Source organism: Lipotes vexillifer, unplaced genomic scaffold (assembly GCF_000442215.2).
Source record: "Lipotes vexillifer unplaced genomic scaffold, Lipotes_vexillifer_v1.1 scaffold1561, whole genome shotgun sequence".
NCBI lineage: Eukaryota > Metazoa > Chordata > Mammalia > Artiodactyla > Lipotidae > Lipotes > Lipotes vexillifer.
In genome coordinates, this window is record NW_006776694.1 from 33,510 (window position 1) to 59,626 (window position 26,117).

Sequence of the window (26,117 nt, forward strand, 5' to 3'; positions counted from 1 at the left end):
GCGCAGGCTCAGTAGTTGTGGCGCACGGGCTTAGTTGTTCCGGGGCATGTGGGATCCTCCCAGATCAGGGCTCGACCCATGTCCCCTGCATTGGCAAGCAGATTCACAACCACTGCGGCACCAGGGAAGTCCAAAGATTGAGTTCTTAAAGAGAATGCTGAGGATTCCAAAAATAAATTTGAATAACCGATTATTTTCGTGGACAACACACATAGTCATATTTCTTGAATTGCTGACTACTTAAACTACACTTTTTTTGGTCTGGGGAAATACAGGAAGCAGACAATATTAACAAAAAATTCCATATGTAGTTAGGTATAAAACTAATGAATTTAATTTACTTTCTTGAAAATTATTCAGAAAAGACATACAGTCCGATGTGTAGGAATGTTATTTCTGGAATAACATTTTATTGGAATAATTTGGAGGAATGTTATTTTGTACTTAAAATTCTGAATATATGTGGTATAATGAGATGATTTCAACATGTTGTATAGGCAGCACAGGACAGTGAACCCTGAGAAAGAGGAAACAAATGAGGGAAACCCAGTGATAGACCCACCTGACTGCCTGAAGATTTCTAGGTCACAACACAGGGTGGGGGCACCCTGAGTGTAGATGTGAGTTCAGGGAGGTCAAGGTGGTTGGAGTTCCCAGGACCGAAGGCTGGTTGAGGGTAAAGCTGCACAGAGAGACAGAGACAGAGACAGACATCTCTAGGGGGCCCCAAAGGTGGGGTCTGCAGCTGAATGCCGGTCACTTAACGTTTGTGAGGAAATATTCCAGGTCAAGAAAAGAGGACCCCAAAGAGAACCAGTAGAACAATCCTGCATCTCACACAGGGCTGGGAATAGTTGTTGTTTCCTCATTCACAATGGGAAATCCTTGAACTACATGGGATATAGGGGAGAGGACGTGGAAGGGGATTGCCCGTCTGGTGGGGAAATCAAGCCCAGGTTAAAGACTTCTCTCTTCCCACTAACAGAGTTTAAAAGCAAGTTTTGAAAGTCAAGATTTCTTCCAGAGTTAAGCCCACTTCTACACTCCTCTGCAGCCATGACGTCTCTGGCACAAAGAGGCAAAGACAACAGAGGAATTAAAGGCGGTTCCACCCGCACTCTTCAAGTAACAGACACCCCTTCTCCCAATTACTCTGGCCTGAAGAAAGGGCTCTCCAAGGCTCTTGGTGCCCATGCCACTGGCACCACTCGGCCATTTTGCTGTTGTTACACAGCGCAGCTTCATGACTGAGCCTGGTCCGGGGTCAGGGGTGGGAGAGAAAACAAGAAAAAAATGAGACTCCCCACCTCCACACTTTCTGTTTTCAGGGGCCTCTTTGCTCATCCTCTGACGGGAAAGAGAGGGTCTCTTGGAGTTTATCTGTGAGCTCCTGCTGTGCAGTTCAGGGACTGGTGACTGTCTTTGGTCCCGGAGTAAAGCCAGGAAAGAAAAGAGCCATAGGAAAACCCAATTTTTGTCACTCAGTTCTTTGAGATTATAATTCATTAGATGGACGGGCCACCTGTGCGAGCACCAGGCCTTGGAGTTTTTCTGTGAGCTCCTGCTGTGCAGTTCAGAGACTAGGGACTTTCTTTGGTCCCGGAGTAAAGCCAGGAAAGAAAAGAGCCATAGGAAAATCCAATTTTTGTCACTCAGTTCTTTGATCATAATTCATTAGACTGATGCGCCACCTGTGCGAGCACCAGGCTGACCTGCTCTGCTCAGAGACGCCCTCTGGTCTGAGTCCTCGTGTCCCTGACAGTTGATCACTCTCCCCAGCCTCTGCCACCCCCTGCCCTGCCGTGGAGCCATTGGGCTCACGTGAGCTTTCCGCATGTATGGGAGCAGTGGGCTATGGCAGTCTGGCCTCTGTCAGAGATCAGGACTGCTCCTGATGTGCTGCTGGGTAAACTACAGCAATGCCTCTCCCACCCCGCTCAGATGCCTTCCCAGTCCAAGAAGCCTCTGCGTTCTACAGCCAGCTCTTCCCCGGGCCCTGGCAGCCCTTGGTCCAGTGCAGAGCTGCGATGTGAAGTATGCTTCGTGGGGCTGGAGTGTTCGCTAGGCTCAGGCTGGGCACGTGCTGGGGCAGTTTTCAATCTGCCATTTCTGCCCTGCCAGGGGAGCCAGCGGGCACACACATACTCCTCACAAGCAGAGCCCAGGCTTCCCACATCCCTCCTGTTAGTCCCAGAGCAACTCCAATCAGCCAAAGGGGCTAGTCTTCCCTACCCAATATTATACACTAAATGGTCCAGAAGGGTTGTTTATATGCTTCTTAATGAAAAAAGTTTAACGAGCTTAAGATTTTAAATAGAATGTTGGGGATTCAGAAAATTAGTGAAACATTTTGCAAAATAGATTATTTTCATGGAAGATATACACAGTTATATTTTTTGAGTCATTTGCTTACTATAAAAAGAAGAAAATGTCCCTTCTTTAGTTTAGAAAATATAGGAAACGAACAATAGCCAAAAAGTACTCTAGATGTAAGTAGGTAAAACATTAGTGAGTTCAATTTACTTTCTAGAAGATTAGTCAGAAAAGACTTTGTAATCATATATGCATTATTGGATTATTTAGATTTCTGGGAAAACAGCCGTAAAATGAGAGGATCCTAAGTGATTACTGTATACATATAAATTTTACATTAGACATGGATATCAGCAATATTAGAGCAGTGTCCTTTCCTGGGTCAAAATATCAAGTACACATTCTGAGATGTCAGTAGCAGATGTTATGATCTCAGGACGCTGTAACAATTAAGCCATGGCCCATTGGCACAAAGATGGAGAAAATGACCACAGGAACCAAAGAGAAAGCCTCAAACTCTCCTGATGTATGAATGTGTGATTTATGCCCGAACAGGCACACGTTGCATGTGGGTGTAAAATAGACTTCTCAATAAATCTGCTGTGGTATTTACCTAGTGCCATCCACGAAAATCAATTTCATGTGGATTGAGTTCAATGGGAAAGACAAATTCATCATTTTAAAAGGAGTGAATATTAAAAGAAAATCTTTTTGACCCTTTTTTACGCAGTGATTTCCTAATAAAGAAACAAAAACCACAAATTGAATAAGAAAAATGATCAATTAACTACAAAATTAAGCATTTCTATTATCAAAAGTCATCTTAATGGAAGAGGAATGCTGAGAAAAACACTGTAATCCACAAAACTAGCAAAGGATAGGTGACCAGAATATACCAAGAGACCTGAAAATCTATAAGACCAATATAAGCCCACTACCCCAAGCACAGAAGGACAAAGCAATAAGTTCACAGGAAAGAAAGGCAGATATACATAAAAAGATGCTCAAACTCATTGGAAATCAGAGAAATAAAAATTAAAATCACAGTCACTAACTTCAGATATTTTTTTAAATAACATAATATTCTTAATATTACTTTATTTTAATTACATTAAAATAATATTTTTTTAAAAATATTAAGCTCTGGTAATGACAAGAAGAACCCAAAATATCTCATATTATGGGAGTAAAAATTGGTACAATTCTCTTGGAAATCAAACTCTAGTGAAATTCAAGTTGTACGTATTTAGAATCCTGATTGAATAATCTAGACAAGAACAAGTGCTATATGTGGCAGGTACAAATTGGTCATAACAACATAATACACAATCACCAAAATAATAATAAAAACCTCTGGCCAATGTCAATTCCATTACTGGTGAAATGGCTTAGTAAACCTAAGTGTAGTCTCATTAAAGAATGTCATATGTCCTGATTTCAAACTATATTCCAAAGCTACAGTAATCCAAGTGATATGGTACTGGCATAAAAAAAAATACATAGACCAATAGAACAGGATTGAGAGCCAGGAAGTTAACCTGTGCATATACAGTCAACTAATCTTTGATAAGACGAAGAACACACAGTGAGGAAATGATAGGTTCTTCAATACATGATGTTGGGAGACTTTTAAGTTCCTTCCTGCATAGGGCAGTGCTTAGGTGTTACCAGGGTTAAGAAGTGCTCAAAGGAATTAGGAAAGCTCTTGGACTTTCCCAGCGGGCCAGTGGTTAAGAATCCACGCTTCCACCGCAGGTGGTGTGGGTTCAATCCCTGCTCAGGGAACTAGATCCCACATGCCTAGCAGCCCTGCCCTCCCCCCCCCAAAAAACAAAGGAAAGCTCTTATCCAAAGCACTGGGTGGTGCTTAGCAATAATGAAGCAATCCTGACTGCAGGCTTCTAAAACACTGGACCCACGAGAGTTGGGGGATCCAGTGCCAGGGGTCCTTAGCCCCTGAATGGGAATATCTAAACCTGGGAGTCACCTAGCAAGGCAGGGTCCTGATGGACCTTAGTGACCATGATCCCGGAATTCTCACCCCTCTTCCTTCTTGACCCAGCACTGACTCATTTGCCTCAAAGGTCATGGGATTCCTCCTCTTCTAAGTCAGATCAGTGCTTAGTAACCACCCAGAAGAGCTTCTCTTTCCAGTGGGTACTTCCTGCCATGGGGATGGGATAGAGGGGGAACACTCATCCGACACCTTTGTGGGTCCCTTTGCTGGGACCCACAGCTTACAGTGCAACCAGGGCTTAGAATCTAGTTTCCAGAAACTCAAATGGAAGCCCCCACTGCAACATCATCAAAACCTGGCATACGTAATTTATTCAGCAAAACAAATATCTAGCAAAGGCCAATGTTGATAAACTTGACAGTCTAGATGAAACGGGTAAATTCATTGGAAGATACACACTACCAAAGCCCACTGAAGATAAAACTAAGTAAAATGAATAGCTGGATATCCGTTAACAGAATTGAATCTGTAATTTAATAAATTACTCTCAGACTTCTCTTTTGAGCAAAAATTAAGTAGCAGGAATGCTATCTTAAACAAGGACAACCCAGAAATGTGACATGTAAAGGCAACAGTTTTCAGACATTTGACAATAAGCATCACAGGAGAGTAAACTTAGAGAGAGGGACCAAAGGAGGGGAGGCTTGTGACAGTCCCATTTTACTGCCTGGAGATTTCTAGACATGTCACAGGGAGGGGGAACCCAGACAGAGCCCAGTGGTCTCCCTGAGTTGAAGAGACAGGGTTGGAAGTTCCATAAAAACAAGGTGGCTGGAGTTCCCAGGATTGAGTACTAGTTGAGGGTAGAGTTGCACAGAAAGAGCTCCAGAGAGCTCCCACAGCAGGAGCCTACATCTGAGTACAGATCAGTGAATGCTTGTGAAGAAAATATCCAAGATCAAGGAAAGAACCACCCCAAAGGGGTAGATGGAGCAATACCTCAGGTCACACAGGGCTGGGAATAGTTCCCACTATCCAGAGTGAAAAATCCTCACGGTACAGGGCATATCTTTTAGAATATTCAGGGGGCAGGGGGGTTGGTATTGCCCCAGTGGTGGGGAAAATCCAGCCCAGATTAAAGACTTCTCTGCTTTCTCGTTACACCGTTTATAAGCAAGCCCTGCAAACCGGAGATTCTTCCAGAGTTAACACCACCTTCTGGCCTAGGACTGTGGTGGTCCTCAAGTCAAAGCAACAATAGAAACCACTTAAGAAGATTTCACACACACACCCCACTTTGGACAATAGGGGCCTCTTTCTGCAGTTCCTCTGGAAAAAGGAACAAAGGGCTCTCTCTTGGGACAAAGCTTCCCCATCCGCCATTTTACCGTTGCCACTCACTGTACCTTTTTGACGGTGGCTGATCTTGGGGCAGCACTGGAAGAGAAAAAGAGAAGCTGAAAAGAAAACAAGTGATTTCCTCTCACCCTTTCCTGTTGGCAGGCACCTCTTTTCCTGGTCCTCTGAGTAGAAATCAGGTGTTTATGTTTGAGCTTTTGCTGCACGCATGCTGTGCAGATCAGAGAACTGAGTCTTCCTTCAGTCCAGTCAATGCCGGGAAGGAGAATAGGAAAAACAATCCCAGCAACTCACCTCCACTGTGGGTGATTATTCCAGCCTTAACTTCTCTCCTCATTTCACTTTCTAGTTTTAACTGTTCACATTCCTCACACGGTTACTTTTTATGGTCAGTTCACAGTTTTCACTTGTAATCGGTAGGTGAGACAGACTATGGAGAATTTCTTCCGTTTTGGCCAGTGCCAGAGTCAATACAGAACTTTTCAGTATGCAACAATTCTTGGGCCCCTTCCAGAGATGAGGGCATTAGTAGATTGCTTTAAATCCCTGAGCAAATATCTGGAAATCTAGTTATAATTTCTTTTCCACCACAACTTCATAGAAATACATATAATCCCCAAATTATTCCCTAAGCAACTTCTCTTTAAAGAGAGAGAGCCAAAGTTGGAGAGATATACTCCAATAAAGATGTAAAAAAATACAGAAGATGGAGAGATGGAAGGAGAAAGGGGAGTGGGGAGAGAAAGATTGATTCTTCTAAAATAGAAGAAAAAGAAAAATTTTTTTTTCCTTATGATAAGCTCTCCTAGAATCTGCTCTTTTAACAGCTTTCCTATCTATCATACATCAGTGTTAACTAGAGTCATTATGTTGGACAACACATCCCCAAAGAGATGGATTTCAATGTCTGATTACAAAGTTTTAAGATCTAAGTCAGTAACACTCTTTGAAATGAAATTTGACTGTTAACAGCTTGGATGTTTAGTGCATGTAAGAAATAAAGTTTATTGTCCATCCTTGAAAATGTATATTCAAGGTATTTTCACTCTACATCTCTTCCTTAAAAGTACTGCAGTATCCAAGCATCAAGGTCTTATTATCTATACTACTACCACTCTGATAAAATATGTGTATGTTCCTAAAAATCTCTGTTCATCGTTTAGAGCTACTAATAGCAACATTGAGGAATCAGATCATACACAGTCTATATTTTGCCAGTTAAAATGAATTTCTGAGCCATGTACCTGAAGAATAACTTAATTCACATCTTTATTTAATATTTCTCATCGCTTCTTGAGCTGCTAATTGTGTCTACATTATAGTAACTTTTTTTGGTTTTATAGCCTTTGCTTTTAATAATTTTCCTACACATTCATTCATTTGTTCCAATATATTTTTGATGTCTCTCATATCCTTAACCTGGTGTTTCATCCCTGGAACATGGCTGGGAAGAGGACTAACGTTGGCCTTCGCTTCTTGCAGTCTGCAAACTAGAAAAGAAGACCCAAAATCTATTGTGAGTTTTACAAAGAGAAAGAATAAGCTGTTCTTGAGGTCATATTATAATTGACCTAATCTAGTTTGGTAAACTGAGGATTACAAGAGGAATAGGATTTAGCCAGATGAGTGGAGGGAGAAGAGAATTCTACGCTGCCCTTGAGTTTTGACAAGGACTCTCTGGAAGGAGAAGCCTCTGTGCTTTTTGTTCATGCATTTGGCTGAGTTTCCACACCGATTTATTCTTTAATCTCTAGCAACTTCAGATGGCAAATGAAAAGTACATGTATCCTACCCAATAAAATAAAAGAGGTTACTTTTATTTAGATAAAATAGAAAAGACAAATGTACATCGTTAACATTATCACCACTTTAAAAAATAACACAGCCATGGTATCTCCTGAAGGTAAAATGAAGTTAAACACAGTGAAGTATAATTGATTTTCCCCATTCTAGAAGTCACCAGCATAGAAGCCCCTTAGCTATTCGAATTGCCGACACCTGGGTCAGGTTTGTCAGCTGTTCCTGATCATTTGGGTCCACACCAAATGAAAGGTCTGAGAGGGAAAGAGAAAGAGCGTGAGAGGAAATTACAAATGAGGGAACTTCTGGCAACATTAATAAAGCTTATTATACCACATTCATAATCTAGAAACACCCCTATCCAGCCCTGGGGTCTTTGGATATAGTGGGGTAAGAGTGGGAATGTAGAAAAGAGACTGAAATTGTCCTCCACGCTGACACACAGAAGTAGAAAAATATCCTCAGAGTTAAGTAGCATATCATTCCTACTTGTCCAGGATTCCTTGCAAAGTCCTATAATCCAGTTACGAGAGTTTCCCACATTCACCTCCCAGTAATGTTTGCCGGTGGTGAAGGTCTGAGCACCCCATGAAGGAGTATTCTCTGAACTTGCTGGATTACGGGGCACGTCTTGATGGTCAGGACTGCACTGCAAACGTCTCAGGGCTTCAGTCAGAGCCACATGACAATTTCTTATTTTATGATCCAACGTAACATACACTTAAGTAAAAAGAAAACAGCAAAGTCAAAGAACAGAATTTTAAAGTCCTGAGGGACGGACAAGTGTGGCGGTATTGTGGCAGAGGTTTAGCAACCAAATCTCTGGAACAAAGCAAAGCTGGTTTGTCTTATTTGCTGGGAATATTCCAGCCCACCATGACCATTTTCAAGGTGCCAGCCATTTAGTAATTGCTCCTAAAATTCTGGAACTTGTAACAATTCGCTCCCATGAGTGTGTCAGTACGAGCTAGCTCCAGAACACCCCTTTACCAAAGGTGACTAGACAGAGTGTCTCACTGAAAATCCAGAGATAGAACAGGAAGGGCTTCTTGTCTATCTAAAGAGCCAGAAAGTCTCTAATCGTACAACCAGATGAAGGAAAATTTTGAGAATACATAAAGATGTGGGATATAAGGCTCTGGCTTATTTTTACTAACTAAGTGCCCAGAAACTGGGGAGTTCATTCATAGATGTCAAGAAACTAGCAAAACAACCAACAAACAAAAAAAACCAAACAAACAAAAAAAGAAAATAGCGAAATGGCCCTTAATCCACTTAAGTCCTCTCATTAATCCACTCTCACAAAATAAAATATAATAGTAATAAATATATTATACATTATATTTTAAATGTGATATTGTTTTTATTTTTAGTCCTAAGTAGTGATCACATTGCTTAACATTTAAGCAAGCAAAAATAAAATAAACCAAAAGCCCATCTGTGCCTTTTTTTAGAAGTGATTTCTCTCTTAGGATTTCTAATGGAGCCACCGCTGAATCAGAATCCAACTCATCCCATCTCAGGCCTGCTTCTCCTTTGTCTGCCAGGCTCACCCTTCAGTTGCATTTGTCTTAAGGGGCCCTCTATGCAACAAATCATGGGTTCAATTTGTTTTGTGGTTGTACTTGTTGTATATAAAAATACTTTTAAGCTTTTAAAAAGTCTTGCGATTTTTCAAATGTAATTATTACATTCAATATTCAGATAAACATTTAAATAACGATATTACGGTGATTCTAAGAATCTGAATATCCGCATATAACCACAGTTAACTACAAGATGAAATACACTGAATGGATATGCACTTTTATAAGGCAGAGGGTTCTTTTTTTTTAAATTTTAACTCACCACAAGTAACTATATAAGAAACTGTCATATTCGATTGATTGTTTTTGACAGGCTTCAGTTAGCTTTCTCTGACTGATAATTAACAATAAATTATAAAGTTAGTTATAAAGCAGTGCCTGCTTCCCTGTTCTCTGCAAAGAACAGACAGAGAAATGAAGAGAGATCTTCAGCATGTATCTAGTCGTGAAGGAAATATTACTGCCTTCACCCAGAGAGCTGCCTCTTACCTCGGAAGCTGTTAAGCCTTTCCAACATCCCAGTGATGGCCCATGTACTGAGCTGTGGGTCCATAGGCTGAGGAATGTACAGCTGCATTAAATGACTCCTGTAAAAAAGAAAAAAAAGACCCACTTACTAAGAGGCCCAAAGGTATCATTAGCAGTGCATTGATGGTGCTGCATCAGAATCCTCATAATTAGGTTTGAAGGGTGTGAATTTAGCTCCTCAGATGGAGGAACACTACAGTTGCTATTATATTTTACAATCTGTTTCCCTGCTCTTCGCATATCCATCTTAGTAGAATATGTCACCTCAATCGTAATTGTGTCTGTTTCCTCTCTTCTGGCTTCCCTAGGGGATCCACACAGCAATGCTCATTTAATTCCTGAAATCTAATAGGTGGCAAATAGTTAGAATTTGCCATCTGATACATATGGAACCTCAGCACTATCGTATGTTCTTTCTTGATGATTCTACCTCACTGCTCGTCTCAGCATCCGTCTACCTGCTGCCTCTCTGAGCTCATCTACCTTCCCCATAGATGACCAGGAATAATCCTCAAATATCAATAATTAGAATTCGGAAATTAGGGGCAGGAAAAATAGTTGTCTCTTTGCAACTTCTATGGTAAGGCTTGCAACTGAAACTACACTCCCCTCAACCCTACTTTCACCTAAGGGTAGACTATATAAAACCTGGCAGACTTTTAGAGAAGGAAGGGATAAACGCAGACAGAAAGAAACTTCTCATTAAAAACGGAGGGTCCATCTCAACAGAAATAGCCTGATCACTATCACAATTACCATGATTTGAATAGAGGGGCAAACTTACCTGTTCATTGTGTCTCCCACACCCTGGAAAGAGAAAGAAAGGAAGGCTCAGCTTTCAGCACAAGCTCTCCTGTTTAGTCTAGTTTGAGGATATGAGATTATACTGGGAAATTCACTATCTCCAGTTTTCTTCCTTGGGGAAAATCATTTGCCATTTTCCTTATCCTTAAAAAGATGAAACCTAGTCTCACATTTACATACAGTTGATAAAATCATACTCTTGATAAAATTGAAAGTCAGAAGATGTTCTTAGCGTGCACGAATGGCTGTGCTTTGTTGTAATCTACAGCAGGATTCACAGCGTTCCCCAAAGTTCTTATAAGGGTGTGAAAGCTAGAACTTCACAACAGAAAGAAGGCATACATCCCATATTCACACATATTACCAAGTACACATACAAAGTTAAATTATCTGCTCACAAGCTGCTCCCTGGCAGCTGGTCAGAAACTGTAAATATAGTCGTCCCTGAGTATATGAGGGGAATTCATTCCAGGACCCCTTGTATACCAAAATCTATGGATGCTCAAATCTCTTATATAAAATGGCACAGTATTTCCATATAATGTATGCACATTTTCCTGTATACTTTAATCACCTGTAGATTACTTATAATACCTAATATAATGTAAATGCTGTGTAAATAGTTGTCAGCATTGACAAATTAAAGTTTTGCTTTTTGGAAATTACTGGGTTTTTAAAAAATATATTTTTTCCATCGGCAGTTGGTTGAATCCCCGGATGTGAAACCTATAGGGCTATGGAAGGCTAACTGCATAGTAGTGGAATAGAACAAGAAGGTTTGGGAGATTTTCTTCTGGTTCTGTTACTTGAACCTTTCTACACAGTGATGTTTCGTCTCCAGATTATACTGGAGGAGCCAAACCCGCCATCATAGAGGCAGAAGAGGAATCTGGACTTTGGAACCAGAAAAATAATGGAGGCCAAAAAGGATATAACTCCAGTGGATATAAATGCTTTCCAAGCAGGCTGGTGTTCAGCACCCTAACGTCCTTCCTTAGTCCTTACCTGGAGCATGTCCACATCTGCTTTAAGGCACAGTTCCTTCAGCTCCTCATATATTCTTCTCAGGAGTTTCCCCATATGAACCATTCTGGCTATGTTTCTCCTGAGTCGCTGAAAAACAATCTTGCCTTCAATTGCCAACATCTCTAAATGTTTTTGCTTTTCTTCCTGGAGATATTGATATACCTTAGGGTATTCAGCTCCTATCATCACCATCCGTAGATTTACAAAACCCTGCAGTGACATTGGATTAATTAGATCATGTATCTGGATGGTTTTATTCTTCTCTCATCATCTATTGTCTACGTGTTATGTATAGAATACTTGTCTTAGTTTGTTTGGGCGACTATAACAAAAGCACAATAGACTGCATAACTTATAAATAACAGAATTTACTTCACACAGTTCAGTAAGGTGGGAAATCCAAGATCAGTGCCAGCAGATTTGGTGTATGGTGAGAGCCAGTGCCTAGAGAGCTATCTTTTTTTTTTTTTTTTTTTGCTTAATAATGATTAAAATATATTCCACTTTACAAAGCACATTCACATACTTGGTTTTAATTTTTTTACCATATGCATGTATCTTTTTTATTGAAGTGTAGTTGATTTACAATATTGTATTAATTTCAGGTATACAGCAAAGTGATTTGGTTATACATACATATATATATGCATATATCTGTATTCCGTTTTTTCCCAATTCTTTTCCATTATAGGTTATTACAAGATATTGAATATAGTTCCCTGTGCTACAAAGTAGGTCCTTGTTGTTTATCTATTTTATATATAGTAGTGCGTATATGTTAATCCCAAACTCCTAATTTATCCTTCCCCCCACTTTCCCCTTCGGTAACCATAAGTTTTTTCTGTGCCTGTCGGTTGACTTCTGGTTTGTAAATACGTTCATTTGTATCATTTTTATTTTTAGATTCCACATATAAGTGATATCATATGATATTTGTCTTTCTCTGACTTAATTCCCATAATATGGTAATCTCTAGGTCCATCCACGTTGTTGCAAATGGCATTATTTCATCTTTTTTCGTGGCTGAGTAGTATTCCATTGTATAAGTATACTACGTCTTCTTTATCCATTCATCTGTTGATGGACATTTAGGTTGCTTCCATGTCTTAACTAGATAGTCATCTTTCGGTTGTGTCCTCACATGGCAGGAGGGGCAAGCCTCCACAGGGTTTCTTTTATAAGAATCCCACTCATGAGGACTCTGCCTTCATGACCTAATCACCTCCCAAAGGCACGACCTCCTAACACCATCACTTTGGGGGTTAGAATTTCAACATTTGAACTTGGTGGGGGGTGAGGGGGGAACCCAAACTTCTGGACCATACCTTCTGTTTTCTCTGCTCCAGAAGGAAGGGTTCTCAGAGAACTGCTGGTTCACTCCCTTTGCTTCTTTACGTCTCTACCCTGATGTAACTTTCATAATGAGTCTTCCCTGACCAGCATACTTCCTCTCCAAGCCTGTACTATTTATACACATCCCTGCTTTAATTTTCTCCCAAGAACTTTACAAATGTGAGGTATTATAAATGTTACTCTTTTTTATTTGTTACATGTCTTCTCTTACTAGATTATAACCAACTGAGGTCAGTGATTTTCTTCTTTTTGTCCATTTCTGTATCTCTTTGTGGGCCGAGACCAGTGAGCAATGCATCATATGCCCTCCTATGAATGAGTGGTTTATTAGGAAATCCATCCTAAATGATCAAGATAATTTTATTATTGTCTTTGGTATTTTCACAGCACTGTATACAGATTTCTGTTTAATGACATATTCTATACCATAGCCTGTTGATATGTCTTCTTTAGAAGTGATTGAGTTCTTTGAAAATAAAAATGTAGTTTATTTTTATTAAACTTTCAGTTTCAGGTTCCCAGTTCATATATGTGAATCAATGAATGATACAACCCAAAATCCTTAGGTAGACGTTCACAATCTTGCCATGGCTATAATTACATTTCTAGCCATAACTCTCACTGCCTGCTTCATACCCTATGTACTAATTAGTAGGAGCTACTTGCAGGTCCCAGACAGTTCCATGATTTGTCTCATTTTTAGCTTTCTTGTCCCTTAGGTGTCTGTGTCATAAATACCCATGAATTTACAGATTCTACTAACACATTAGCATTGGGATGATTTTTACTTGTTTGAGAAGCTTTTCTTAACATTCAAAGTTTATTAATCGCCTACAGAACTCTATTTTTACCTCCATCCCAGTGACCATTGCATTTTGTTTTGTGATACTGCATTTTCTTGTCCCTGCTAAAGTACAGTATTAGTGGTAGACATTGCTTTATCAAGAAAATCAGGAAAAATCTTTTAGTTACATTTTGGGTTCATTCAACATGAAATCCTATATTGAAGGTCATGTATGTAGCTCTCTCTGATCACTCACTCAGGGGACATTATGATTTAATTCAAGTTTTTCCACTGTAAGTTACGAGGATGTTTGTCCCAAGCTGGTTCCAGTGGATACAGGGTCTACTGCTTACCTCCCATACTCTGAATATGTTGGTCACGTTTTTTATATTTCTCTGATTTTCTTTTTTCTTTTTCCAAATAGATTTCATTTGCATCAGAAGGTTCTCCTGCAAAATAACTATAAATTGGAGTACTAGAAAAGCAAAGGTAGTACATTTCAGATACTTAAAAGAAGATAGAAGGGTATGAACATGGGACAAACAGTAAAGAGAGCAGAGATGTCAGTGATTTTCCTTGGGAACACTCACTGATAAATCTGAGAGATCAGCCAAAAACAGAATGCCTAAATTTAGAAAATGTAATCTATTATCTGAGGAATCTAACACTGACATTGTAGTAACCTGATCAATTTTCAGAAGTGAATCTTGCTTTATATTTAATTGTGAAATATTAGCCCTCAGTTTTCCTACGGCACTATAAGAAAATATTGGCCAGTGTTACTAAATCTGCGATAATTAGAACAGGATCATCGTAATCATAGTTGTAGGAGCCAATGAATGACTGTTACTGAAACTAGAGATTTATGCAGCACGTAACTTACACTGAAATACCAGCACCCTAATTCTCATCAATTTCATCATCATTCCTGTCTTTCAGCCCAACAGAAGTTAAACTTCAGGAGAACAAGAATGTTGTCTAGTTTCTTCACCGCTTTATCCCTAGATTTCAGAATAGTGCCTGGCACATGGTGTTCAGAAATTCTATTTGTTTCCTACATAAAATAATAATAACAATCAATGCATTTGCCTCATTGCCTATCAGATACAGGGTCGTCCACATTTCCAAGTGCATTCAGAGATATCACTTACCCTGTAGTGCTCTGCAACCTGCTTTACTGGATAGTGTTCATGCGTGGCATGCTCTGGGGAATGAGAGCAGAACAAACACAGCAGGCTCTTGTCAGTTTGACAGAAGTAGAGCTTTATCACTTGGTGTATCCTACACATCTGCTTGGCAGAGCTAGGTAACTGGCAGACAACTGATCCTCTGGTAGGAAGAACGTGTTCCTTAGCAAAAATAGTGCTTTTGAAGTCCATTTTCGGAGATACGGCCTTGCACACAGGACAGCAAGGAGCTGTTTGGACATCTTCCCACAAGAGCCAGAGGCAAGGAGTACAAAATCTGTGCCCACAGCTAATGGTGACAGGGTCTGTGAAACTGTCCTTGCAGATGGAGCAGATGAACTCACTGGGGAAACACTGCGTGAAAGCAGATTCCATGTTTCTGAGAAAATAAAAGGAAAGGACATTCTTTACCCTTGGCATGTGAGTTGAGCTTTGAGCCTTCTTTCACTAATACACATATGTACTGTAGGAGGACAGGCCATGTTTTGAATAGGATGGCAAGGCACAAAGAGAGTCCTACAGGCTGGTAAAATGCTTTATGATTTTCTTACATTGGCCTCCAGCCACTACTTCTCATTTCCCTATTAGAAATCCAGGATTCTTCACATATATTCTCTCTTTTTCAAAGACAAAGAAATCAGAGGTTCTGGGCTCATTCATAGGCAGTGGGTCATATTGTGTCCAAAACTATCACAATTTTCCCCCTTTTTCCTCTCTCTGATTGGTTAGCACAGGGTATTTGTTCCAATTCTGGCCAATGAAATAAGAAACTAAGACTCCTAGGACAATTCCAGAAAAGATCTTCTTGCTTCAGAAGAGATGCGTGGAATTAAAAAAACAAAACTGCTTTTTCTGTTTCTGAACATTTTTTGGATACAGTACCCATTTGCATAGCCATCTTGTGGTCACAACGTGAACTAGCCTAAGGAGAAAAGACAATAGTCTAAGGATAACAAAAAAGATGGAAAGAAACTGGGTTCTTAACAATGACATTGAACAATAGTTACCTAATTCTGGAGACGCCAATTTCTGACTAAATTAACACAAATCCCTATACTAAAGACCTAATAGAAGAAAGTTTGTGCTCACTACCACATAAGAAAAGAACTTAGCACAGTATCTACTGTCATATGTGATACGTCAGGGGTTCAACAAAAATTATGAGGCATATCATAAGGCAAGAAAAATGTCGTCTGAACACACAAAGCAGTCATCAGAACCAGACTTAGATACAACATAGTTGTTAGAACCATCAGACAAAGAATTTAAAATAACTGTGATTAGTATGTTAAAGGCTTTTATAAAAAATGTAGGCGACATGCAAGATAGGTAATTTCAGGAGAGGGATGTAAACTATAAGACAATCAGATAGGCTAGATATAATATATGCAGAGAATTTTGTGTTTGCGTTCAGGAGTAGATGCAATACAAGAAAGAAAAGTATCAGTGACCATAATGGTAGGTCAATATAAAATACCATAACTAAACACAAAGAAGAAAAACAAAGAGTAAAAAATTGGAATAGAGCATAAAAGAGCAGAAGGACAACATTAAATGCTGTTTAACGTTGTTTAGCATCTGTGTAATTAGATTTCCAGAAGGAAACTAAAGGTATAATAGAGCAAAAGAAACATTTAAAGAAATAATTTGAGAGACTCTTCCAAAATTAGTGATGGACACTAAAAAAAAGATCTACGAGGGAAGATGGAAGAGTAAGACGCGGAGATCACCTTCCTCCCCACAGAAACATCAGAAATACATCTACACATGGAACTGCTCCTATGGAACAACCACTGATCGCTGGCAGAAGACCTCAGACCTCCCAAAAGGCAAGAAACTCCCCACATACCTGGGTAGGGCAAAAGAAAAAAGAAAAAACAGAGACAAAAGGATAGGGACGGGACCTGCACCAGTGGGAGGGAGCCGAGTAGGAGGAACGGTTTCCACACACTAGAAGCCCCTGTGCGGGCGGAGACTGCGGGTGACAGAGTGGGGAAGCTTCGGAGCCTCGGAGGACAGCGCAGCAACACGGGTGCGGAGGGCAAAGCAGAGAGATCCCCGCACAGAGGATCAGGGCCGACCAGCACTCACCAGCCCGAGAGGCTTGTCTGCTCACGCCCGGGGACGGGCGGGGCTGGGAGCTGAGGCTCGGGCTTAGGTAGGAGCGCGGGGAGAGGACTGGGGTTGGCGGTGTGAACACAGCCTGCAGTGGGTTAGTGCGCCACGGCTACCCGGGAGGGAGTCAGGGAAAACGTCTGGAGCTGCCGAAGAGGCAAGAGACTTTTTCTTCCCTCTTTGTTTCCTGGTGCACGAGGAGCGGGGATTAAGAGTTCTGCTTAAAGGAGCTCCAGAGACGGGCGCGAGCCGCGGCTAACAGCGCGGACCCCAGAGCCGGGCATGAGACACTGAAACTGCTGCCGCCGCCACCAAGAAGCCTGTGTGCAAGCACAGGTCACTCTCCACACCTCCCCTCCCGGGAGCCTGTGCAGCCCGCCACTGCCAGGGTCCCGGGATCCAGGGACAACCTCCCCGGGAGAACGCACAGCGCCCTTCAGGCTGGTGCAACGTCACGCCGGCCTCTGCCGCAGCAGGCTCGCCCCGCATTGTCCCTCCCTCCCCCGAGCTTGAGTGAGGCGGTGCCCCCGAATCAGCTGCTCCTTTAACCCCGTCCTGTCTGAGCGCAGAACAGACGCCCTCAGGCGACCTACACGCAGAGGTGGGGCCAATTCCAAAGCTGAGCCCCAGGAGCTGTGTAAACAAAGAGGAGAAAGGGAAATCTCTCCCAGCAGCCTCAGGAGCAGCGGATTAAAGCTCCACAATCAACTTGATGTACCTGCATCTGTGGAATACCTGAATAGACAACGAATCATCCCAAATTGAGGAGGTGGACTTTGGAAGTAAGATAGATTATTTTTTCCCCTTTTCCTCTTTTTGTGAGTGTGTATATGTATGCTTCCGTGTGAGATTTTGTCTGTATAGCTTTGCTTTCACCATTTGTCCTAGGGTTCTGTATGTCCGTTTTTTTTTTACTTCAAAAATTTTTTTTCCTTAATAATTGTTCTTTATTTTAATAACGTTATTTTATTTATCTTACTTTATTTTATCCTTTCTTTCTTTCTTTCTTTCTTTCTTTCTTTCTTTCTTTCTTTCTTTCTTTTCTTTCTTTCTTTTTTTCTCCCTTTTACTCTGAGCTCTGTGTATGAAAGTCTCTTGGTGTTCCAGCCAGGAGTCAGTGTTGTGCCTCTGAGGTGGCAGAGCCAACCTCAGGACACTGGTCCGCAAGAGACCTCCCAACTCCATGTAATATCAAACAGCGAAAATCTCCCAGAGATCTCCATCTCAATACCAAGACCCAGCTTCACTCAATGACCAGCAAGCTACAGTGCTGAACACCCTATGCCAAACAACTAGGAACACAGGAACACAACCCCACCCATTAGCAGAGAGGCTGCCTAAAATCACAGTAAGGACACAGACACCCCAAAACACACCACCAGAAAGACAAGATCCAGCCTCATCCAACAGAACACAGGCACTAGTCCCCTCCACCAGGAAGTATACACAACCCACTGAACCAACCTTAGCCACTGGGGACAGACAACAAAAACAACAGGAACTATGAACCTGCAGCCTGCAGAAAGGAGACCCCAAACACAGTAAGATAAGCAAAATGAGAAGACAAAAAAACACACAGCAGAAGAAGGAACAAGGTAAAAACCCACCAGAACTAAGAAATGAAGAGCAAATGGTCCATCTACCTGAAAAAGAATTCAGAATAATGATGGTAAAGATGATCCAAAATCTTGGAAATAGAATAGACAAAATGCAAGAAACATTTAACAAGGACCTACAAGAACTAAAGAGGAAACAAGCAACGATGACCAACACAATAAATGAAATTAAATATACTCTAGGAGGGATCAATAGCAGAATAACTGAGGCAGAAGAACAGATAAGTGATCTGGAAGATAAAATAGTGGAAATAACTACTGCAGAGCACAATAAAGAAAAAAGAGGGGCTTCCCTGGTGGCACAGTGGTTGGGAGTCCACCTGCCAGTACAGGGGCCATGGGTTCATGCCCCGGTCTGGGAGGATCCCACGTGCTGCGGAGCGGCTGGGCCCGTGAGTCATGGCTGCTGGGCCTGCGCGCCCGGAGCCTGTGCTCTGCGGCGGAAGAGGCCGCGGTGGTGAGGGGCCCACGTGCCGCAAAAAAAAAAAGAATGAAAAGAACTGAAGACAGTCTCAGAGACCTCTGGGACAATGTTAAATGCACCAACATTCGAATTATAGGGGTCCCAGGAGAAGAAGGGAAAAAGAAAGTGACTGAGAAAATATTTGAAGAGATTATAGTAGAAAATTTCACTAATATGGGAAAGGAAATAGTTAATCAAGTCCAGGAATCACAGACAGTCCCATACAGGATAAATGCAAGGAGAAACATGCCAAGACACATAGTAATCAAACTATCAAAAATTAAATACAAATAAAACATATTAAAAGCAGCAAGGGGAAAACAACAAATAACACACAAAGGAATCCCCATAAGGTTAACAGCTGATCTTTCAGCAGAAACTCTGCAAGCCAGAAGGGACTGGCAGGATATATTTAAAGTGTTGAAGGAGAAAAACTTACACCCAAGATTACTCAACCAGCAAGGATCTCATTCAGATTTGATGGAGAAATTAAAAGCTTTCAAGGAACACATTCAGAATTGATGGAGAAATTAAAAGCTTTACAGACAAGCAAAAGTTGAGAGAGTTCAGCACCACCTAAGCAGCTTTACAACAAATGCTAAAGGAACTTCTCTAGGCAAGAAACACAAGAAAAGGAAAAGATCTACAAAAACAAACCCAAAACAATTTAGAAAATGGGAATAGGAACATACATATTGATAATTACCTTAAATGTAAATGGACTAAATGCTCCCACCAAAAGACACAGATTGGCTGAATGGATACAAAAACAAGACCCATATATATGCTGTCTACAAGAGACCCACTTCAGACCTAGAGACACATACAGACTGAAAGTAAGGGGATGGAAAAAGATATTCCATGCAAATGGAAACCAAAAGAAAGCTGGAGTAGCAATTCTCATATCAGACAAAATAGACTTTAAAATAAGGACTATCAGAAGAGACAAAGAAGGACACTACATAATGATTAAGGGATCGATCCAAGAAGAAGATATAACAATTGTAAATTTATGCACCCAACATAGGAGCACCTCAATACATAAGGCAAAAACTAGCAGCCATAAAAGGGGAAATCGACAGTAACACATTCATAGTAGGGGACTTCAACACCCCACTTTCACCAATGGACAGATCATCCAAAATGAAAATAAATAAGGAAACACAAGCTTTAAATGATACATTAAACAGGATGGACTTAATTGATATTTATAGGACACTCCATCCAAAAACAACAGAATACACATTTTTCTCAAGTGCTCATGGAACATTCTCCAGGATAGATCATATCTTGGGTCACAAATCAAGCCTTGGTAAATTTAAGAAAATTGAAATTGTATCAAGTATCTTTTCCGACCACAACGCCATGAGACTAGATATCAATTATAGGAAAAGAGCTGTAAAAAATACAAACACATGGAGGCTAAACAATACACTACTTAATAACGAAGTGATCACTGAAGAAATCAAAGAGGAAATTAAAAAATACCTAGAAACAAATGACAATGGAGATACAACGACCCAAAACCTATGGGATGCAGCAAAAGCAGTTCTAAGAGGGAAGTTTATAGCAATACAAGCCCACCTTAAGAAGCAGGAAACATCTCGAATAAACAACCTAACCTTGCACCTCAAGCAATTAGAGAAAGAAGAACAAAAAAACCCCAGAGTTAGCAGAAGGAAAGAAATCATAAAAATCAGATCAGAAATAAATGAAAAAGAAATGAAGGAAACAATAGCAAAGATCAATAAAACTAAAAGCTGGTTCTTTGAGAAGATAAACAAAATAGATAAACCATTAGCCAGACTCATCAAGAAAAAAAGGGAGAAGACTCAAATCAATAGAATCAGAAATGAAAAAGGAGAAGTAACAACTGACACTGCAGAAATAAAAAAAATCATGAGGGATTACTACAAGCAACTCTATGCCAATAAAATGGACAATCTGGAAGAAATGGACAAATTCTTAGAAATGCACAAACTGCCAAGACTGAATCAGGAAGAAATAGAAAATATGAACAGACCAATCACAAACACTGAAATTGAAACTGTGATTAAAAATCTTCCAACAAACAAAAGCCCAGGACCAGATGGCTTCACAGGCGAATTCTATCAAACATTTAGAGAAGAGCTAACACCTATTCTTCTCAAACTCTTCCAAAATATAGCAGAGGGAGGAACACTCCCAAACTCATTCTACGAGGCCACCATCACCTTGATACCAAAACCAGACAAGGATGTCACAAAGAAAGAAAACTACAGGCCAATATCACTGATGAACATAGATGCAAAAATCCTCAACAAAATACTAGCAAACAGAATCCAACAGCACATTAAAAGGATCATACACCATGATCAAGTGGGGTTTATTCCAGGAATGCAAGGATTCTTCAATATACGCAAATCTATCAATGTGATTAACCATATTAACAAATTGAAGGAGAAAAACCATATGATCATCTCAATAGATGCAGAGAAAGCTTTTGACAAAATTCAACACCCATTTATGATAAAAACCCTGCAGAAAGTAGGTGTAGAGGGAACTTTCCTCAATATAATAAAGGCCGTATATGACAAGCCCACAGCCAACATCATCCTCAATGGCGAAAAACTGAAAGCATTTCCACTAAGGTCAGGAACAAGACAAGGTTGCCCACTCTCACCACTCTTATTCAACATAGTTTTGGAAGTTTTAGCCACAGCAATCAGAGAAGAAAAGGAAATAAAAGGAATCCAAATCGGAAAAGAAGAAGTAAAGCTGTCACTGTTTGCAGATGACATGATACTATACATAGAGAATCCTAAAGATGCTACCAGAAAACTACTAGAGCTAATCAATGAATTTGGTAAAGTAGCAGGATACAAAATTAATGCACAGAAATCTCTGGCATTCCTATATACTAACGATGAAAAATCTGAAAGTGAAATCAAGAAAACACTCCCATTTACCATTGCAACAAAAAGAATAAAATATCTAGGAATAAACCTACCTAAGGAGACAAAAGACCTGTATGCAGAAAATTATAAGACACTGATGAAAGAAATTAAAGATGATACAAACAGATGGAGAGATATACCATGTTCTTGGATTGGAAGAATCAACATTGTGAAAATGACTCTACTCCCCAAAGCAATCTATAGATTCAATGCAATCCCTATCAAACTACCACTGGCATTTTTCACAGAACTAGAACAAAAAATTTCACAATTTGTATGGAAACACAAAAGACCCCGAATAGCCAAAGCAATCTTGAGAACAAAAAATGGAGCTGGAGGAATCAGGCTGCCTGACTTCAGACTATACTACAAAGCTACAGTAATCAAGACAGTATGGTACTGGCACAAAAACAGAAAGATAGATCAATGGAATAGGATAGAAAGCCCAGAGATAAACCCATGCACATATGGTCACCTTATCTTTGATAAAGGTGGCAGGAATATACAGTGGAGAAAGGACAGCCCCTTCAATAAGTGGTGCTGGGAAAACTGGACAGGTACATGTAAAAGTATGAGATTAGATCACTCCCTAACACCATACACAAAAATAAGCTCAAAATGGATTAAAGACCTAAATGTAAGGCCAGAAACTATCAAACTCTTAGAGGAAAACATAGGCAGAACACTCTATGACATAAATCACAGCAAGATCCTTCTTGACCCATCTCCTAGAGTAATGGAGATAAAAACAAAAATAAACAAATGGGACCTAATGAAACTTCAAAGCTTTTGCACAGCAAAGGAAACCATAAACAAGACCAAAAGACAGCCCTCAGAATGGGAGAAAATATTTGCAAATGAATCAACTGACAAAGGATTAATCTCTAAAATTTACAGGCAGCTCATGCAGCTCAATAACAAAAAAATAAACAACCCAATCCAAAAATGGGCAGAAGACCTAAATAGACATTTCTCCAAAGAAGATATACAGACTGCCAACAAACACATGAAAGAATGCTCAACATCATTAATCATTAGAGAAATGCAAATCAAAACTACAATGAGATATCATCTCATACCAGTCAGAATGGCCATCATCAAAAAATCTAGAAACAATAAATGCTGGAGAGGGTGTGGAGAAAAGGGAACATTCTTGCACTGTTGGTGGGAATGCAAATTGATACAGCCACTATGGAGAACAGTATGGAGGTTCCTTAAAAAACTAAAAATAGAACTACCATACAACCCAGCAATCCCACTACTGGGCATATACCCTGAGAAAACCAAAATTCAAAAAGAGTCATGTACCAAAATGTTCATTGCAGCTCTATTTACAATAGCCCAGAGATGGAAGCAACCTAAGTTCCATCATCAGATGAATGGATAAAGAAGGTGTGGCACATATATACAATGGAATATTACTCAGCCATAAAAAGAAACAAAATTGAGATATTTGTAGTGAGGTGGATGGACCTAGAGTCTGTCATACAGAGTGAAGTAAATCAGAAAGAGAAGAACAAATACCGTATGCTAACACATGTATATGGAATCTAAGGGAAAAAAAACAAAGGTCATGAAGAACCTAGGGGTAAGACGGGAATAAAGACACAGACCTACTAGAGAATGGACTTGAGCATATGGGGAGGGGGAAAGGTAAGCTGTGACAAAGTGAGAGAGTTGCATGGACATATATACAGTACGAAACATAAAATAGATAGCTAGTGGGAAGCAGCTGCATAGCACAAGGAGATCAGCTCTGTTGTTTGTGATCACATAGAGGGGTGGGAGGGAGGGAGACGCAAGAGGGAAGAGATATGGGAACATATGTATATGTATAAAACTGATTCACTTTGTTATAAAGCAGAAACTAACACACCATTGTAAAGCATTTATACTCCAATAAAGATGTTTTTAAAAAGTTTAAAAAAATAATATAAATATAACAGGAAAAACAAAAGAACAAATATGGTCCTTAACCTTCAAACAACTTGAGGTAAAAGCAGATATAATAGGTCTTCTATTGCTGATAAACCTCCTATAAATTGATGCAAGGGGCTGAAGAAATGACTTCCTCTGGATTTAAGTCCTTAAATCCCCATGATTAAACATAAGTAAGGAACGAAAAGAATAAATAAATAAAATAAGGTAAAAAAAAAAAAAAAGATCCACCATTTTCAGAGAATATCAAACAGAAAAATACAAAATGAATAAGCAAACAGAAAACACACTCAGGCAAGTCATATTCAAACTGAATAAAAGCCAATAACAAAGAGAAATTCTTGAAGGAAGCCACTGAAATAGAAAAAAGGAAAATGAAGATTATATACAGAAGAATAAAGATAAAAATTATGGCAGAAACCTTATCAGAAACCATGCCAGCAAGAAGACAGGTAAGTGACAGCTTTAGATTGCTGGAAGAAAACAACTGTCAACCCACAATTCTATATCCAGTGAAAATATACTTCAACAGTAAAATAAATATTAGAATTTTCCAAAAAGAGACAACTTGAGGGAATTCAGTGCCGTCAGGCCTAACCTGTAAGAAAAACACAGCGACGTTCTTCAGACAAAAGCATATGATGCTAGGAAGAAAACTGATCTACAAAATGAAGAACACTGGAAATTCAATAAAGACAAAACAGAAGCTCTTATATTTTAATTTCTTAAAAGATAACTTACTGTTTAAAGCAATAGTTTAACAATGTATGTGTTTATGAAACTTATGACAAGGATGACACAAGAAATGGAAAAGAGGAATTGGAAATATTATAAGGATTTTACATTACATGAAAAGTAATATAGTATTACTGAAGGTGGATGAAGTTTATTTAAAGAGGTATATTTTTAACCCTATGTATTCTTAGATGACATGACTGTGAGTGTAGAAAATTCCATAGAATCTACTAAGATAATCCTGGAAGTAATAAGCAAGGTTAACAAGGTCAGAGAATAAAAGGTCAATATATAAAAGTTGATTTCATTCCCATATACAAGTAATGAAAAATTTGTATTTTAATTTTTTTGAGCCTCATATTTATAATAACTTGAAGAAGTGAATTAACAAAAGGCAATAAGTTCTAGAGGTCTGATATACAACATTATAGCTATACTTAACAATAATGTATTATATAATTAAAAATGTGTTAAATGGGTAGATCTCATGTTAAGTGTTTTTATACTACACAGAAAAGATAAATTAAAGAGGTAAAGGAAACTTTTGCAGGTAATGTACTGATATGTTCATTGTCTTGACTGTGATGGCGGCTTTGTAAGTGTTTACATATATCAAAAGTTTGTCAAATTGTACATTTTAAGTATGTGGAGTGTATTCTTTGTCAATGATTTCTGAACATGTAATTTTAAATTTTAAGGAAGTGAATCAACTAGTTATCATTTTTAACAAAATATGTGCAGGATCAGCATGGCAACAGCTACAAAACATTGATGAAAGAAAAGAAAGATCTAGATAAATGGAGAAGCATATCATGTTCATACATTGAACAATTTAATACTGATAAGGTTGTAATCTTCCTATATATGATCTATCAATTCAGTGTAATCTCTAACAAAACTCTAGAAAAATTTTGTAGGTATCCACAAGATGTTTTTAAAATTTGTTTTGGTATACCAAACAAATACAATAGCCAAAACAATCCTAAAAAATAAAATCAGAATACTCACATTACTTGATTTTAAAACTTAGTGGAATTCCACAGTATTACAACAACACAGTATTGAGAAAAGGATAGACATACTGATCATTAGAACTAAACAGAAAGTAAAGAGGAGACCTGCATTAATATAGTCAGCTGATTTTTTACAAGTGTAATGGCACTTCAATGGAGAAAGAATAGCCTTAGATAAAACACCAAAAGCACAATCCATGAAAGAAATATAGATAAATTTGACTTTATCAAAATTTAAAACTTTCACTCTCTGAAAGATATAAGAATGTAAACCAAGCCACACTCTGAGAAAATATTTGCAGTCAAACAACTGATAAGGAACTCATATTCAGAATATAATATGAACACTTAAAACTCAAAAATTAGAAAGCAAACAACCCAATTTTTTAAATGGGCAAAAGATATAAACTTCACTAAATAACATATTTAGATGGCAAATGAGCATATGAAAATGTGCTCAAGCATTAGTCATTAGAGGCACTGGAATTAAAACCACAATGACATATTGCTATATGTCTATTAGAACGGCTAAAATAAAATTTTTAAAAACTGACAACATCAAATGCTAGTAAGGATGCAGAGCAACAGAACTCTCCTTTACTGC

At 39.2% G+C, this 26,117-nt stretch overlaps 1 protein-coding gene across 1 annotated transcript; it reads right to left on the minus strand.

Annotated features, from left to right (window-relative positions):
• Nucleotides 1-7,432: 7,432 nt before the first annotated feature.
• Nucleotides 7,433-15,072, minus strand: LOC103084763 (tripartite motif-containing protein 77). Its single transcript, XM_007450619.1, has 6 exons — nucleotides 14,662-15,072; nucleotides 13,864-13,959; nucleotides 11,353-11,583; nucleotides 10,328-10,350; nucleotides 9,505-9,602; nucleotides 7,433-8,149 (listed from the first exon to the last, which is right to left on the minus strand). The coding sequence occupies exons 1-6, from the start codon at nucleotides 15,070-15,072 to the stop codon at nucleotides 7,656-7,658; spliced, it is 1,353 nt and encodes a 450-aa protein (XP_007450681.1). The 3' UTR covers nucleotides 7,433-7,655.
• Nucleotides 15,073-26,117: the final 11,045 nt, after the last annotated feature.